General features: G+C 43.0%; 2 protein-coding genes across 2 annotated transcripts; both read left to right on the forward strand.

Annotated features, from left to right (window-relative positions):
- Window positions 1-1,099: 1,099 nt before the first annotated feature.
- Window positions 1,100-4,674, forward strand: LOC124267905. Its single transcript, XM_046702893.1, has 2 exons — window positions 1,100-1,170; window positions 2,349-4,674. The coding sequence occupies exon 2, from the start codon at window positions 2,356-2,358 to the stop codon at window positions 3,358-3,360; it is 1,005 nt and encodes a 334-aa protein (XP_046558849.1). The 5' UTR covers window positions 1,100-1,170; window positions 2,349-2,355; the 3' UTR covers window positions 3,361-4,674.
- A 564-nt stretch (window positions 4,675-5,238) lies between these two features.
- LOC124267908 (beta-glucuronidase-like) lies at window positions 5,239-16,610 on the forward strand (the record flags this gene model as incomplete). The annotated part of the gene is made up of 8 exons (XM_046702896.1): window positions 5,239-5,495; window positions 10,305-10,481; window positions 10,645-10,820; window positions 11,799-11,941; window positions 12,974-13,167; window positions 14,203-14,343; window positions 14,896-15,071; window positions 16,460-16,610. Coding segments are annotated over exons 1-8 (1,350 nt in total), but the record flags the coding sequence as incomplete, so codon positions are not given.
- Window positions 16,611-18,646: the final 2,036 nt, after the last annotated feature.

Here is an 18,646-nt window from a genome sequence, read left to right on the forward strand (position 1 = left end):
CACATGGGTACATTGTGTGAAGCCCATTTCTGGTGTCCCCCGCGGTGGTATTGCTGGAATATTGCTAAAAGCGGCGTAAAACTAAACTAATTCACTCTTAGTACAAATGGCATTGTTGTCAACGTCTCTGCAATTTCCCTTGCAGAGCTGTGTGGTTTTGTTTCGATAGTTAAACGGAGTCTAAAATGTGCAAACCAGCCTAAAGTCAAAGGCCAATGAACAAATAAGAATGGGCAAGTATAGTATGGGCACTATACATAATTCTGGACATTGTTTAATAAATACAAACATTCAAGCATAATGATTCAATTTGTTCAGGATCGTTTGTGACAATTATAGTTTAAAATTTATGCATATTTATATACTCATGCCAATAATGGTTGTCGCCCCCCTCCCACCCCAACCCCCCACACACTTCACACCCCACCCCACACCCCTATCCAATTAAACAAATTGAAGGGGATGACAACGATTCAGTATATTAGTGGAGCATGTCTCTGGAAATAATGTTATTCTAATGGCAACAACAGTTGAACAAACGAGCAAAATAATGATATTCATCCCGTGAACATCGATCCATATACCACAACTTCCAATATATCGATTCCTTTCTTTCACAGTTTATATAAAAATTTCAGCAAATAGCAAAATCAAACCTAAACGCAAACATTAACAGCAAAATTCCCAGAATTATGTTTAAAAGGAAAAATATCTGGTGAAGCTTTTCAAATCCAGGTAACCAACCAGAAGCAATATTTTTCGGCTAAGTTAAATGTTCTTTTAGACATTGATAGAGTCTGTTTGAAGTCTTTTCCATTTACACTGGGAGACGATTAGTTGAATTGTACGAGAACCCTTGTAGATGAAGTCGTAAGACAAGCGTGTTCTAAAGTAGGTTAATTGACTCGTGATGGGAATTTGGACAAATATCTGTATTCAAAGCTTATTTGTCATATCATGTTATCTCTGATAGTGTCAACAAATTAGTCGCTGACCAGGGATTAACGTATGGCAATTGCGATTGGCCGATATTAAATATGATTCTGTCATATCGCTCTGGCCAAGACATTTCGGGGTCTATAAATGTAGATGTCAGTTGTGTAGCAGTCAGTTTGTACCTCTTGGTGCCATCAAGAACAGTTTTGGGGTACTAGATATACAGCGGACCAGGTAAGGTATATGTTTGCAGGATAAGCTTGTGGTTGTCTGATTATGGTACATGTTGTCTCTCACACTTTCTGTCTATCCTCTCGCACTGTCTACCCTCTCTCTCACTCTCTGTCATCTCTATCTCTCTTTATCGCTTCTTCTCTCTCACCTTTACCCATATCGTTCTGTCTCTCTTTTGTCCAGTCTCTCTCTCTCTCTCTCTATATATATATATATCTCTCTCTGTGTCTCTTCCCAGCTGACAATTTCACGTTGTCACAACGTTATGCTTTCGTTGTTACAACGTTATTCTATGGACATTTTACGTAGCCACAGGGAAAGGTTATTTGATGCTAGGGTATTTTACGTTGTCTTAACGTTCTATTTAACGTTAATAGTTGAATAGTTTTCCCAGTAGTGAACAGTACATTTTACTTCAGTGTTTATTCGTCAATTTGCGTGTTGTTTTGGTCGAGTGTTTTCTGGAGCTGTAGCTGAATAGCGAAGAAAGAATCTCAAGCGAAATGTTCTCCAGAAAACTCTATCGTGACAAGTTGTAAGACACGCTGTTTTAACGTTGTAGGGAGCCTAAAGCATAACGTTTCCTCAACGTAAATTTGCAACGTTGTTATTACGTTGTGACATAACGGTATAATATGACGTAATACTTACGCTGTGACAATGTTGTGTCATGACGTTACCAACCTACAGCCTTGCCACAACGTTGTGAAAACATTGTGTGTTAGCTGGGTTGTGTGTGTGTTTATTACTCTCCTTATCTCTCTTTCCGTGTATTCCTGTCTCTCATTTCGTTCTGTGGCTCAATCCCAACTCTCTCTTTCTTTCTCTATGTGTGTCACTCTGCCCGCCTCTCGCTCTGCCTGTCCGTCACGCTCCATCTCTCTCCACCCTTCTCTCTTTCTCTCTCTGCCTGTCTGTCACTCTCCTTGTTCGTCTGTCTCCGTCTCGATAGTAGCAGTTGAAAATACTCCAGGAGCTGACACGTCCAGCTGTTGTGTGTTGTACCAGACCCAGTGTACATTAAATGAAATATATTACATCTTAACATCAGTACAGGATTTGTGATACTACTGTTATGTCACCATGTTGACACCGTTGCAATATTGCAATCTCAACGCACTACAAAGCATCAACGACATCATCAAGCTCACACATACATCTCGTATTTATTCCTACAGTTTCAGAATGGCTCGCGCTCCCTCCGTCTGGATGCACTACAAAGATTCGTTCCCTGGCGACATCATCCGCAACGAGGTCTTTGTCCCGAAAGATGGCTTCGTACTAGATACATACTACTGCACGTTGAGCTGGAATGGCGGAATGGAGGGTGGAGGGTACTGTGGACTTCAGGATCACCCCAGGGGAAAAGCTTTCATCTACTCAATTTGGGACCCCAAGCAAACGAAGAACGTTCCCATCAAAGCAGCCTACAAGGGACTGTGGACTGAGACCGCCAACTTCGGTGGAGAGGGTACTGGACTCAGATCCATGAACTTCTCCATCGGCTGGAAGCCGGATCAATGGTACACCTTGGTGTCAAGAGTTTGGGACGTCAATAATCATACCTTCTTTGGCTTCTGGATCCATGACCAAACAGGTCACCATTGGACCCACATGGTCACCATGGACTTCCCGGTCAAGCAGGTCAGGTTTAATTCAGACACCAGCCTTTTCTTAGAAGACTGGGCAGGGACTGGTCAGAACGCACGAAAAGGTCACTACCGTCAGGGTTTCAAGAGGAAAGATGGCGGCAGCTGGTTTCCATTCACCAAGTCGACCTTCAGTGTCGTGGTGGAGGCGTCTACTCACGACCACGCCAACAATTTTGACGCCGGGGTCGGGAAAGACTACTACTACATGGCCAGCGGAGGCCACGTCCATACATCACCAGGGATTGGAATTCACGCAAACTTGGAACTACCAAGCCACAATGCTTCTCCTTCCGACCCTCCCATCAGCTTCAGCATCACCAAGGCTAAGCCGGATCTTGTGGAGTGGCAGGTTCCAGCGTCGTCCACACCGCAGTTCCACTACAGCATCGTCCGGAACGGCACACAGATTGCTTCAGGGGCTGACACAGAGAGACGAAGCCACCAAATACATGGAGCTCGAGCTGGTGACACCCTGGAGGTCCATCTTGAGGACATCATGGGGAAGACAACTACCAAGTCTGTGAGGATCTCAGCCTAGACAGGGATCTGGTTCACTATGATGATGGCTACAGGAGGACATCGTCTGTTATGGTCTTGGCCCGTGAAGGAGAACTGCCTCACCCTGAGGACATGTAGGGAAGGACATCGACCAGGTATGTGAAGATCATGTCCTATACAACCTTCACATTGAGGACATCCCGGATTACATCTTGGAAGACTGTTAATGTGTCAAACAGTTTGCAATAACTACCAATTAAGTATTGTATCCGTATTTAACATAATATGTGTATGTAGCTTCAGTTATGCTTAAGGGTAGAAACTTAATATATTCCATATATATGAGCGTGCTATGATGTACCCGGAAAAACGATTCAGCACTCAGTAAATGTAGCATGTATTTTTCATTTACCTTTTGTTGAACACTACTATTCTAGAAATATATTGATATATTGGATGGATATATTTACATATTTGATGTATAACATATGATATATTTGAAATGAGTAATGGAAAAATTCAATAATGAAAATGATATATTATATATCAATCATAGTATCTTTTATTAAATGCACGCTAATTGAACTGATTGAATGCTATGTAAAAATGAGGTTAAATGATAAAGGAAATGTTTAGGGTGTCTGTTATTTTATCGAAAAAATAAAATCTACCAAAGTATGGAAGAAACAATTGTCTCTCACAAAAAATGTTGTAAGTCATTGTTTGAAAAGTAAACAGGTTCATTATTCTATTAAGATATGAGGTTTTGCATCTGTAGCAGAAAAGTATCAAGTTTCCATGGGAAATTCCAAACCCGGTTCTCCACAGAACAGGAAACAGTCAGTTACGGATGATTCATTTATATTTTGCGTACAGCTTTGCGGGATACAAAGACGAGGCCTCGTTTCTTAAAACTAATGTATTTGAACATTCAAAACATTTTCAACAATAATAGAAAAGTGTTTATGTTTCCACAAAATGCAACTGACATGTGCATTATTGTAAACAAGGAATATATACAAAATACAAGATAAGATGATACTTACCTTCACCATCATTAGGGTTACACAGTTACCATGACGGGATGATTCTATGGAAAACAATTACATTGTAATTAGTGTCTCCTGTCTCACTTTCGTCTTTGGATTCAGCGCCACACAGTAATCTCCCTAAAGACATCATCCATATGTGTTCATCAACTGTTAGTACTAGCTTTCCTACATAAACTTTACATGTTTATACATAGTGTTCAGGATATGTTTGTTATTTGCAATCAAAACTGTGCCTTATCCCATGTGTACGAGTAATCATTATGTATAATTACGTTCTTAATAAAAAAAATGGTTCATTTGTTGAAATGTGTTTCTTTTCTGTAAAATATATAAGCGTGAGTGAGTTTAGTTTTACGATGACCACTACAACAACCTTCACTATCATCAGCATCACCGCAACCACTACCACCACCAACACCACTTGTAAACTACTACTACTACTACTACTACTACTACTACTACTTGGAGGATAGGTAAACAGGAGAATAATGGGTGAATTTCTGGAGCCGTAGTATTGCTGGTATGTTGGTGAAAGCGGCGTAAATACATACTAACACACCAACAGTCACGCATAGAATATGTCAGTTCTTGTGGCCGCTTTTGGCAATATTCCAGCAATATCACGCCGTGGACACCAGAAATGGGCTTCACATATTGTATCCATTTGGGGATTCGAACCCGGGTCTTCGGCGTGACGAGCGGACGCTGTAACCATCAGGCTTTAAAGAACTGAAGTTAGTGGACACTGGAGTAGTTTACTATGTTTGTCTATCTGAACACAAGTGAAAATAGGTTTAATATTTCAGCAATTACTACAGTCAGTCACATCTTATCTTATCTATCCACCTTAGCAGATTTCCAGTTAGCCTGGGCACCGTGGTATGGGATATCTAGCAAACAGTCACTCTGTACCCTCAGGTCGAGCTGATCCATGATGGTGGGGGTAGCGTTGTGCTTAATGGGATTCGTCCTCGGGGTGGCAGGTAAGGGGATGCTCTATCCCCGGGAGTCTGAGAGTAGAGATATGAAGAACCTGGACGGTATGTGGAACTTCCGCGCTGATTCGTCACCCTCCAGGAAACAAGGCTTTGACCAAAACTGGTTTAAGTCGCCATTGTCTCAGGTGAGTACTCGGGGGAAGTAGACGCTAGTGTGTACACAGAGTGAGTGAGTGAGTGAGTGAGTGAATGAGTGAGTGAGTGAGTGAGTGAGGTTTTAAGCTACTTTTAGCAAAATCCCAGCAATATCACGAAGGGGGACACCAGAAGTTGGCTTCACACATTGTACCCATGTTGGGGAATCGAACCCAGGTCTTCGACGTGAAGAGCGAACGCTGTAACCACTAGTCTGTCTACCTTACCGCCCCCACAGTACTCACATGGCAAGTATATCGATTTGTATCGATTGAATGTTCCTGCAGTTTTGCAGTTTCAATCTTATCAACGTGCCAAATTTAGCCTGCTTTGTATCTCATTTAAATTAGAACTGAACCAGTCAATGTTAACACGCATGACAAGGACGTTTGAAGTACAAATGTCTCATCATTGTGGAAATTGCCGAAATAAGACAATTTCACTGGAAACAGTTTTCTTAAAACCCAGTCTGGCTGACTTGATTGACACATGTCATCGTTGATCACTGAATTGGCTGGTACAGACTCAGTTATTTACAGACCGCCGCATTTAATTAATAGCTGGAATATTTTAAGTTGTTCACTGGTCTCGAGGGTGACACGGGCTGATGTACACTCGATGTTTGTCGTTTTCTGATTGGCTGAGCGCTCTTCTATTATTTTCAATGTTTTTCTCAGCTTACAAGCGAGTAACATTTTCTATGTACCCCGCCGGGAATGCTGAACTTATTTGGTACTTCTTAGTAGTAATTCTTTATGTCGAATAACATTGGATCACGTATGATGTACGGAAATTACCGATGTTTTGCGAATGCAAACGATGGAAGGGAGATAACTCTAAATTTGTTTTTCTTGTCGTCTTCTCATCTGGTACTCCATACTATGATCCGATACCCGTGCTTCAAATAGTTCAAAATTACCATTGATAAATACGTTGTTCACTGGTCCCTCTTGAGACCAGTGAACAACTTATAGTGTACCGTTAAACAACAACAAACAAACCCCTGAGGGCTGAAATTCCGGTTTCACATACTATTCGTAGATTTCATGAATGAATCATATTTTTATACATAATCAGTATCTATCTATATATAATCCTGGATTGATGATACAGACACGAATACACGTCGGGGGACGCAACAAATGGGCTTCACACAATGTACTCTTGTGGGGAATCGAGCCCTGGCCTTCGGCGTGACGAGCGAACGCTTTAACCACTAGGCTACTCCACCGGCCACGATGATATCAACCAAATCAGCGTACCTGACCCTCTGATCCCGTTAGTCCCCTCCAGAAACAAACATGATTTGAAAATGACTAGCTACTAGGGCTGTGTAATGGCAATACATTGTTTAGCAATATATTGCGATTCAGGTACCCGTATTGCGATATATTGGGAGCTTGAATGTTTGACAGTGAGTGATATTAATTGTGTATGTCAATCCTATTTTCTACATTATAAGTCTCTGAACATATACTCATGCCAATAATGGTTGTCACCCCCTCCCCACCCAACCCCACACACACCTCACACCCCACCCCACCCCTCTCCAATTAAAAAATTGAAGGGGTGACAACCATTATTGGCATGAGTATATTATGTTATGGTTCTGATAACAGGTTCTGATAAATTAGGTTGCGTAGTCAGGGATTCTATTTTCTCTTTTATACAATTTATAGTATCACAGTATGCTGATTTGTTATTGAATAACAAAGGAAAACATTTGCTGTGAATGATAGCCTGGGTAGATTTTAATTTAAACCATAAAGATAATCACAAAAACTTCATATATGTTCTTCACCCAATATACTGGTTCTCAGAAAAACATATTGCAATACGTATCGTTTGAAAAGTGTATTGAGATATACCGGTGTACCGGTAATACGGGGATTGTTTAAAGGTGGGTGAGTGAATCGTATTTTACGCCACAATGAGCAATATACCAGATATGTCACAGCAGCCAGTCAATAATCGAATCTGGTCCAGTCACATCAGTGGTCAATTGCATCAACAACGATCAGAGTTGTTGTATTTTTCGCCACTTGAAATAGAACCACGAAATATGGCTGTGGTTGATTACGATTAATGCTCATAAAATAAACCCTAGTAATTCCAGTGATAAGGAATAATACTTAAAAAATATTATAAAAATTGCAAAGTGCGTTCTTCAAGTCTATAAACATCGTAACTGAGTTTTGATCACTTTACAATCCATGGAATCTGTTGCACTTAGCAGTGAACTAACAATATCGGTCACATTCATGTCATCTCAAAAGAAAAGCATGGACAGTGTGGGGGACTTGTCCCAATTTGCCGCATTGTTGACTGTTGGCGATAGAAGATACCGCGGACTCTAAAGCTCCGACTTCTGTTCTTGGTAGTCTAGAAATTCATTCCTTATCGGATATATATTTTACCGCATCTTCTGTTTCTAACCATCACAAGAACGCGTTCTGGATTTTGGACTGGCTATGATCACGTGGTGAGGCTTTGGAATACAGAGGCCATTACATATGACTGATTAATGAGATGTTGTTTGTTTTTAGCTTGTTTGTTGTTTAACGCTGAACTAAGAAATATTCCAGCTATATGGCGGCGGCCTGTAAATAATCGAGTCCAGACAATCTAGTGATCAACAGCATGATCATCGATCTACGCAGTTGGGATATGATGACGTGTGTCAACCAAATCAGCGATCCTGACCCCCCGATCCCATAAGTCGCCTCTTACGACAAACATGTGTTGCTGAAGACCAATTCTAACCCGGATGTTCAGGGGTTAATGAGATGTAACAATACCACAGACTCTTAACGCGAATATAAGGATAAGCCTCGTTACATGGCAAAAAGGAACTTTGCTCACACTTACTTGCTAGTGATGATGTTTGTGTGTGTGTGAGTGACCCTCTCACGCCCGACACGTACTGTCAAAAAGGCCACGATTATCTCTGCACAGATGGGTCCCTTGGATATGCCAGGACGCAATAATTATGAGTTCGAATCCCACGCTCTGCATATAATCCTAGGTTTGTCAGCACCCTGTCCATGCTTGTGTGTTTCTCAAAGCGTATACACATCTAGGATCTGCGTCAGTTTTGCTTTATCCCCCACATTAGACTGACACGTTCATGCAGCAATACAAACGGATACAAACAACATGGCTGGGAACTCAACTCCGTCACACATACTTTAGAATGACTGCTTTAAAGTACGTTTTTTCTGTAGATTATAAGGACACCAACAATATGCCCAGAAAATAGGGTCCAAGGCAGTTATAACTAAGATAGTAATAGTTCAGTCTACAAAGACACAAAGACACAAAGAAAGACACACGCAGAAGTGGTCTTATAATAATTCATAAAAACACAGTAAATGTTTTACTGATAGGGTAGTTCGCGTGCTAGTAAACACACATTACGGATTACGGTTTCATTTAGTTCGTGAGTGTGACGTTTCACTACAGATTATTGTACCGTTGTCAAGCAGGATTGTAACATGGAGAGGGGGTGGCGTGTGTATAAATATGTAACAAAGAAACAACATAATTAACATCCCACTCACGAAACAAAAGACGTTGTTGTCAATAAAGTTTGTTAAAATATTGTACCCCCCAACTTCGAAAATGCCACCCAAAGACGTTCGTGTGTTCACTTTGCTGAGACAGAGCATGTGACCTCCACGGTTATCCCCACGCTGCAAGATTCGGTAGTTCGTATGCACAGTTTCTTGAGAGACAGCCTCTGACTCCCATGCCTGTCATTCCAGGGCTACTGGTGTGGTTGTTCCTGTACAATACATTTAGACATGGCCTGTGACCACCATTGCCTTCACCCTAGCCCTAGGATGTGGTAGTTCGTGTGTACACGTTACTGAGACATGTCACGCTACCCCTAACGTCATCCCCCAGCTGTAAGATCCGGTAGTTCCTTCTTCACCTTTATTTAGACAGGGCATGCGAACCCCATTGTCATCCCCCAGCTGTAAGATCCGGTAGTTCCTTGTTCACGTTTATTCAGACAGGGCATGCGAACCCCATTGTCATCCCCCAGCTGTAAGATCCGGTAGTTCCTTGTTCACCTTTATTTAGACAGGGCATGCGAACCCCATTGTCATCTCCCAGCTGTAAGATCCGGTAGTTCCTTGTTCACCTTTATTCAGACAGGGCATGCGAACCCCATTGTCATCTCCCAGCTGTAAGATCCGGTAGTTCCTTGTTCACCTTTATTCAGACAGGGCATGGGAACCCCATTGTCATCCCCCAGCTGTAAGATCCGGTAGTTCCTTGTTCACCTTTATTCAGACAGGGCATGCGAACCCCATTGTCATCTCCCAGCTGTAAGATCCGGTAGTTCCTTGTTCACCTTTATTCAGACAGGGCATGCGGACCCAATTGTCATCCCCCAGCTGTAAGATCCGGTAATTCCTTGTTCACCTTTATTCAGACAGGGCATACGGACCCCATTGTCATCCCCCAGCTGTAACATCCGGTAGTTCCTTGTTCACCTTTATTCAGACAGACAGGGCATGGGATCCGGTAGTTCCTTGTTCACCTTTATTCAGACAGGGCCGATCCGGTAGTTCCGGTAGTTCCTTGTTCACCACCCCATTGTCATCCCCCAGCTGTAAGATCCGGTAGTTCCTTGTTCACCTTTATTCAGACAGGGCATGCGAACCCCATTGTCATCTCCCATCTGTAAGATCCGGTAGTTCCTTGTTCACCTTTATTTAGATGGGGCATGCGAACCCCATTGTCATCTCCCAGCTGTAAGATCCGGTAGTACCTTGTTCACCTATATGTAGACAGGGCCTGTGATTCCGATGCCCGTGCCCTCCAGCTTCAACGACATCACCCAGGACAAGGCGCTGAGGGACTACGTCGGCTGGGTGTGGTATGACAGAGAGTTCTTCGTCTCCTCGGACTGGCTGAAACACAGGGTCGTCCTCAGATTTGACAGTGCCCATTACTACTCCATTGTTGTAAGTTGTCACGTTCACCTTGTATTGTCCGATCTATGTACTGGAAATAGAAGGCAATCCGGTCAAAATACATAATATATTATTGTCTAACTGTACATATGGAGGGTGTTGTGCATATGGAAGGTGTGTGGCAGAATACACCTTATTCTGTGTTTGTCCACAGTGGGTGAACTCGCAGGAGGTGATGCGGCATGACGGGGGACATCTGCCTTTCGAGGAGGAAATTAACTCCTATATCACATTTGGCGGCAGTAACCGCGTGACGATCGCTGTCAACAACACCCTGACACCTCACACCCTCCCTCCTGGATCCATCACATACAAGACGGACAGATCCAGGTAAACCCTCCCAGTATAGTTGGTGTAAATGGTTGAATGAATGGTTGAACGAGTGGTGGAATGATTGAGCATGTAAGCGGTTGAATGATTGGTAAAAGAGTGGTTGAATGAATGACTATGCAAGTTGTTGAATGAGTGGTTGAAAGAGTGGTTGTATGAGTGAGTATGCAAGTGGTTGAAAGAGTGGTTGAATGAATGAGTATAAAAGTGGTTGAATGAGTGGTTGGAAGAGTGGTTGAATGAGTGAGTATGCAAGTGATTGAATGAATGGTTGAAAGAGTGGTTGAATGAATAAGTATACAAGTGGTTGAAAGAGTGGTTGAATGAATGAGTATACAAGTGGTTGAATAATTGGTAAAACTGGTTCAATGAAGTGGTTGAGTATGCAAGTGGTTGAATGAGTGGTTGAAAGAGTGGTTGAATGAATGAGTGTGTTGGTGGTGGAGTGAGCAGTTGAGTGGTTGAATGAGTGAGTGAACGAGCGAGCAAGGCAATCATTCCAAATCTACTATGGTGTATATTTTCACCCGGATTGATGAATCTGCTATTAATATTCTCCAACGCTCTACTATCAATATTCTACTGTGCTATGCCGTGCCCATTTGTACGATACCATACTTTATTACCCACGTGGTCAACGTATGGCTAGTTGCATACTAATCCCGTACGTCACACGAGTGTCGTATCGCGTTGACCTGTGTCGTTACGACTTGACCTGAGATTCTAACGATTTGATTGGATAACCGATGACCTCTCAGTTAGGTCACGTTGTGACGGAACTGCTTTCGCTCGGTCAGATACCATAGGAAGGACACTCGTTTCGTATAATTCGTATGTAATGAGACCTCGTGTAGTATTCTCTATATACCATACCATACTGTACCATTTTAAATGTATCATGTTCAAAATTCTGAATTGAGCTACTTTGTTATTTAACCGCCCATGCCCACTTCACCACTATATTCTTCACTGCTCCAGATATCCAGCCGGTTACTTTGTGCAGAATGTGCAGATGGACTTCTTCAACTATGGAGGGATACATCGTCATGTACGACTCTACACGACACCAAACACATACGTCGACGACGTCACCATCACCACGGATATCGCTGCAGGAAAAGGTGTCTGTAACGTGTACATTCCAGGTCTTCAGTGTGGTTGCGCGAGGACTGATACATGCCTCGGATGGGTGCAACCTGTGGCACACTCTGGCGCAGCGATGACTTAGCTCACTGCCGCAGGTTATTTTGCATATCACGTGACCGGACTTTTCTCTTGTTTGTAAACAAACGCGCATATTCGTTAGTAAGAAGATACTGGCCCAACGCAAGCGATTCGGTGCGGTCTTCATAATGTTTTACATTGTTACATAAATAATCTTCTACAACTGCGACAGTAAGGTTTATCAAAGGGGCTGGTTCGTTTGCTCTCCATAAGGCTTCGATGACAGCACGTGGAGCCGTACAACCCATGTAAACAAAGGATCGCTACGCATATCGAAATAGTGGTGCACGTTTTAGGATATTGTCTCAGTGAAACTAAACCATTCTACCATTGATGTTTAATTTGATGTGTAGACTCATCAAAAATAAAAGAGCTAAGATATATGTACAATATTTTGAATGGACTGCAAGATGTGACAAATCGTCACATTTTCTGCCTGTGGCAGAGGTACTATGCTGGCTGGCCGCATGGAACTCATTAGGAGAGTGCACATGTGGGGCAAGACACGGTCACCTCGCGAATACGTATTCGATGGTGATTCTAAATCACATGTCCATGATAAAGAATTGTGCAGAAGGAATCGCTGAACAGACATGATCACTTTAACTGTGATCTGTGAATGAGTATCGTTTATGTCACATTTAGAAATATTCTAAAAGTATTTACGATATAGGGACACCACAAACAAGCTTCATAAATTGTATTCAAGTGCAGAGTCGAACCCACGCTTTCTCGTGGCAAGCGAACGTTTTTTTCCGCCGCTAGACTGTAATTAATGAATATTGGGATCAAGTAATTGATGGTTTACAACCACGCCTTTAGCATAGATAATGGAAGACGGGAATATCAAAATACAACAAAAATTGAGTCAATGTAATCAGTTACATTGATCATAAACAACGTACAAGAAAACATATCTTGTTTCTCAGGCGTGGTCAACTACAAGGTTGAAAGTGGAGGCAGTCCCGGTGTCACCAGTGTCAACGTCGACGTAGTGGACAAAGCAGGGAATGTAGTGGGCAGCTCAGACCGCATGAGCGGAGTGATCACGGTTACAAATCCCAATCTGTGGTACCCATATACCATGACGTCCGGCACGCCTGCATATCTGTATGTATTTAAGGTGAGACTGTGAGTGAGTGAGATTATTGATACGAGAGATGGTCACAGTACTTTAGTAACCATTGCCCCAACCATTGCCAACATTTACCTAAACGTTCACGCTTGCATTTTCCTTTTCTCTCACCTTCACTCTGGACCTATCTGAAACCCATGGCCTTGCCCAAACCGAATCTGTAAGTGCTACCCTCGTCCTTGCCTCGGCTCTTACTCAAACCCTGACCCACGGCTTTACGCTCTGTCTCCTACCCTACCTTTGTCATCTCCTCAACCCTAACCTGTTGTTTTCTCACTTGTGCTAGCCCTGTCCTTCATCTAACTCTAACATAAATCCTTACCATTGCCCTTACCTAAATGCCAGCCGTATCCCTTATCATTAATCAACCTAAATCCTTACCAATGTCCTTATCATTTCCCTCACATTGCCCTTATCCAAACCCTAATTCTTACCATTGCCCGTGACCTTTTCTCTTTTTTCGCTCTGGCCCCGATTTCTCGAAAGTTTTTACTCAAATTTCAAACTGTGTTTAACAATTTGAAACAGCTGAATTTTTAACTCAACTGCATGTTTAAAATAAGAAAGCTCAAACAACTTGAGTAATCTATCCACCAAACTCAAATTGTTTACTATGTTTGAGTTTAATATTGATTGCACTTCATGCTGGAAAATGCGTTTCTCAAATTTGAGTAAAAACTCCAACTTAAGTCAAAAGTGAGACTTAAGTTTGCTTCGAGAAATCGAGGCCTGACCCTCAACCTCACCCTGTCCATCAAAGGGGACCTGGTCTTTCACACCCGTCTTGGTGGCATCATCATTTCAAGCAGATCACAAGTGTCCATTGTTGAAACGTTCTTTTTAAATTCAGAAACAATATTCGAGACGAAAACCAATAACTTTTTCAAACATTCCAATCTTATGCTTTATCAAATGAAGAACACGGGAATACCTCATCTAATATAAAGCATTTTAAAGAGTGGACTTCACTGTATTGAGTTAGATTCGAATTCATGTTTTAATTCATGAGAAATATTGTTCCAGGTGAGCCTTGTGTCTGCGACTGGAACAGACGTCTATCGTCTACCTTTCGGTATCCGCACTGTCCGAGTGACCGACTCCCAGATATTGGTCAACAGCAAACCCTTCTACTGCCAGGGTGTGGCCAAACACGAGGACTCCGACGTAAGTATAGCTCAGTCAGCACGACATCGACTGTCGTAAAAGGCCACTAACGGGATCAGGTGGTCAGGCTCACTGACATGGTTGACACATGTCATCGTATCCCAATTGCGTAGAGCGATGCTCATACTGTTGATCACTAGACTGTCTGGGCCAAAGTCGATTATTTACAGACTGCCGATATAAAGCTGAAATATTGCTGAGTGCGGCGTTAAATAACAAAGGAACAAACTACTACTACCACTCCTACTGCAACAACAACAACAACTACTACTACTACTTCCTGCTACTACCGCTTCTACTACTACTGTTAACTACTATTGCTGCTACTACTGCTACTACCACAACTAATACTACTACTACCACGACTACCACTACTACTACCTACTACTACTACGACTACGACTACTACTACTATTACTACAGCTACTACTACTACTGCCACTATTAATACTACTTCTATTACTTCTTTATATGGTCGTCATATAAGGCGAAATATTCTCGAAGCAGGACGTAAATCCCAATTTCACCTCACCTCACCTCTTCTTTATGTAGATAAGAGGAAAAGGCCTGGACTATGCGCTGATCGCCAAGGACTTCAACCTGCTCAAATGGATGGGGGTCAACTGTTTCCGGACATCCCACTACCCGTACGCCGAGGAGATCATGGATCAGGCAGACCAGCAGGGCATCATGGTCATTGACGAGAGTCCGGGAGTCGGGATTGATGAGTGGGTCTTAATTAAATCAAAGTGTTCTCAATGTAAACCCAGTGGTGATAAAACAACTTCAAATTTTAACAAATGCTGCATTCGGGATAACACGTTCTTATTAAAGAACGAATTCACTTTTGGTTTTTGAGTTGAGTCCCACCCGGGACTCGATCCCTCAGTACGTCCATTCAGTAACCGAAAGTAGCAATGCTTCTATAATATGTAATCTTTTAGTCTGTTAACAGCATTACTATGCTGAATGTGAGCAAACATATTTTAACCTATCATTTGATAAAGAGCTAAGGTTGTATTTTTTAGCCACCTGTAAGTGGAAAGTATACTATACCAAAAAAGAAACGCATAGGTGTATTTTAAAAAATCTATTAATTACCTATTGTGTTCAAACAATCGTCAAAATATGCAACAAAAGTGTTGATAACATGATTTTACACAATTGAACAAGTCAAAAATCGACTTTACCTAAAAATGTTGATTTTGATGAGATTTCTTACAAGGATTAAAAGGCGTCGCCACAACGCAACAAAAATCACCGTCAAGTTGAAATTGTGCAGCAAGGAGCATGCACTGTCTGGCTATAAAAATCCAGATTACTTTCGGAAATCGGCATTTGTTTTGAAGGAGTTTCAAGGACAAATCACTACGTCACGTCTTTACGCTGAGACACGGAACATCGCCATTGAAAGAATGCACGCTGGAGATTATCAATTTTCTGTTGCCAGGCGTCTGAACGTTAGTCTGAGCACGATATCACGGCTTGCAGCTCGCTACAACCAAACAGGTATAAAAAATGACCGTCCCCGTACAGGCAGACATCGAGTCTTCACTGCAGCCCAAGATCGGTACATCCGGGTACTACATTTGCGTGATCGTACTGCCACGGGTGAGAGCACAGCAGCCATTGTGGTGCCTGGACTTCGGAGGATATCCGGTCAAACTGTACGGAACAGGTTGAGAGAGATTTGACTGAGAGCCAGGAGACCCACCATCGCGCTCAACATCTCCGTTTTCTAAAATTATCCAATTGGTTGTATAGACATTTCCTTCTTCTAAACTGATGTAAAGATTCAAGTACTAAAGTCCATTTGTGGACGAGTTATACATGTTAGAAAATACATCATTTTCGCTTCAGGTTTCTGGCCTATGGGTTTCTTTTTTGGATAGTATACATTGGCGTAAGCAGTCAAATTTCCATTGAATTATGTCAATATGTATTAGTTGAACCATGCCAGGCTTTGCATGCATATGTTGATTGGCTGTTGAATATTTAAATATTTGTTAAAATATATAAAGTAACTATAGAAGTCAAGGGGAACACATCTGGGTGTAACCTGACGTATACTGTGTGTTTCCTGAGGTCGCGTTTAGCCAATAATTGTGTGTTCCAGAAATGAAAACTTCAGCAACATTTCGTTGACGCATCACCTTGACGTGATGACCGAGCTGGTGCAGAGAGACAAAAACAGGCCCTCGGTGTTCATGTGGTCTGTCGCCAACGAGCCCAGGACTGACAAAGCTATATCGGAGGCATACTTCAAAGTGAGATGAATGTACCTGTACATATGTATGCTCTGTACTGTGTTAGTTAGCTAGTTAGTTGACGTATAACGCCGCACTCAGCTAAGTAAGCAGTATATGACGGCGTTGGGTAAATAATGGCTTCTGGATCAGACATTTCTAGCACGACATTGTGTGATACTCGATTCTGATTGGCTTAGAGATCATCAAACCGTACTTAAATGGCAGTTTAAGACCGCTAATTAAAGTGACCGATTCACCGCGTATGAATACAACGAACTCGTTGACATCGGCAATTTCTATCTCGGCAGCATCTTTGGTGTTTTTTAAGTAAAACGCTAATGGTTTTGAAGAAGAATTTCTTGACCCTAATCCCAGTGAAGAAACTACGAAGCTGGAAAATCCGTCAGCAGCGCGTAAAAAGCGGCGGTATATTTAAACCGGGTCCAGATCTACGTGTGTTGACGTCGACAACACGTCGATAACTATCCTACCTGACCGCTTCCGTCCCGGCCGTAATACCCAGTCCTTCCACTTCCACTCCATGTATCCCACATAAAGAGCGTGGCATGTCAGGTCCTTTCAAATTGGGAATAGTAGAGATACAGTGGTTATCAACAATTATTTCCGTGAATAAAGTTAGCGGCGACTAAACTTAGCGAGTTCACGGCTTGAATTTGGGGCAAGTCGATTGTCATACAGTAGGGGGATCAATAATTCGCTTGAGAAAAATCAAATAATTTACTTGCTCACGAAATTATAAACCGTATTTGTATTTACTTATGTAATGCTTTACGCTTGTTACAAAATGCAGGGCATACTGGTTCCTGAAATAAAAGCATTTACGTTGTTGAAAATGTGTGATCGTGCAGAAAGTGCTCAATGTTAACTGTGAATGTAAATCCAAACATTACTTTTTCTGTTTTTAATATGTTGTTTTCTGGCTAGGTCAGTTATTGGTCACACGAGGAGCCTGGATGCCACACGACCGGTCACCTTTGTATCAGACCAAAGACATTCAAATGTAACAAAGCCGTAAAGACCGCTGCCGCTGCTACTACTACTGCTGCTGCTACTGCTACTGCTGGCTACTACTACTGCTGCCGCTACTACTGCTACTACTGCTGCTACTACTACTGCTACTGCTACTGCTACTACTGCTGCTGCTGCCTGCTGCTGCTGCTGCTGCTGCTGCTGCTACTGCTACTGCTACTGCTGCTACTGCTGCTGCTGCTGCTGCTGCTCACTGCTGCTACTGCTGCTGCTGCTACTGCTACCGCCTGCTGCTACTACTGCTGCTGCTGCTACTGCTACTGCTGCTACTGCTGCTACCTGCCACCGCTACTACTGCTGCTGCTACTGCTGCTACTGCTACTGCACTACTGCTACTGCTACTACTGCTGCTCGCTACTGCTACTGCTGCTGCTACTACTGCTGCTGCTGCTGCTGCTGCTACTGCTACTGCTACTGCTGCTGCTGCAACTACTGCTGCTGCTGCTGCTGCTACTGCTACTGCTACTGCAACAGCAGCTACTGCTGCTGCTGCTACTGCTACTGCTACTGCTGCTGCTGCTGCTGCTGCTGCTGCTGCTGCTGCTGCTGCTACTACTACTGCTACTACTACTGCTGCTTGCTGCTGCTACTGCTACTGCTGCTACTACTACTGCTGCTGCTGCTACTGCTGCTGCTACTGCTGCTGCTGCTACTGCTGCTGCTGCTGCTGCTGGCGCTGCTGCTGCTACTGCTGCTGCTACTGCTGCTGCTGCTGCTACTGCTACTGCTGCTACTGCTGCTGCTGCTGCTACTACTACTACTGCTGCTGCTACTGCTGCTGCTGCTGCTGCTGCTGCTGCTGCTACTGCTGCTGCTGCTGCTACTGCTACTGCTGCTGCTGCTGCTGCTACTGCTGCTACTACTGCTACTGCTACTACTGCTGCTGCCTGCTAGCTACTACTGGGCAGCTACTGCTTTGCTGCTACTACTGCTTCCTGCTGCTGCTGCTGCTACTACTGCTGCTGCTGCTGCTGCTGCTTGTTTGGGCTGCTGCTGCTACTACT

This window comes from Haliotis rubra, unplaced genomic scaffold (genome assembly GCF_003918875.1).
Source record: "Haliotis rubra isolate DU_JTF1 unplaced genomic scaffold, ASM391887v1 Scf1347, whole genome shotgun sequence".
Lineage (NCBI taxonomy): Eukaryota > Metazoa > Mollusca > Gastropoda > Lepetellida > Haliotidae > Haliotis > Haliotis rubra.

What these genes read in the sequence shown, in the direction of transcription:
- LOC124267905 (XM_046702893.1), top strand. Translation starts at nt 2,356, where the DNA reads ATGGCTCGCGCTCCCTCCGTCTGGATGCACTACAAAGATTCGTTCCCT.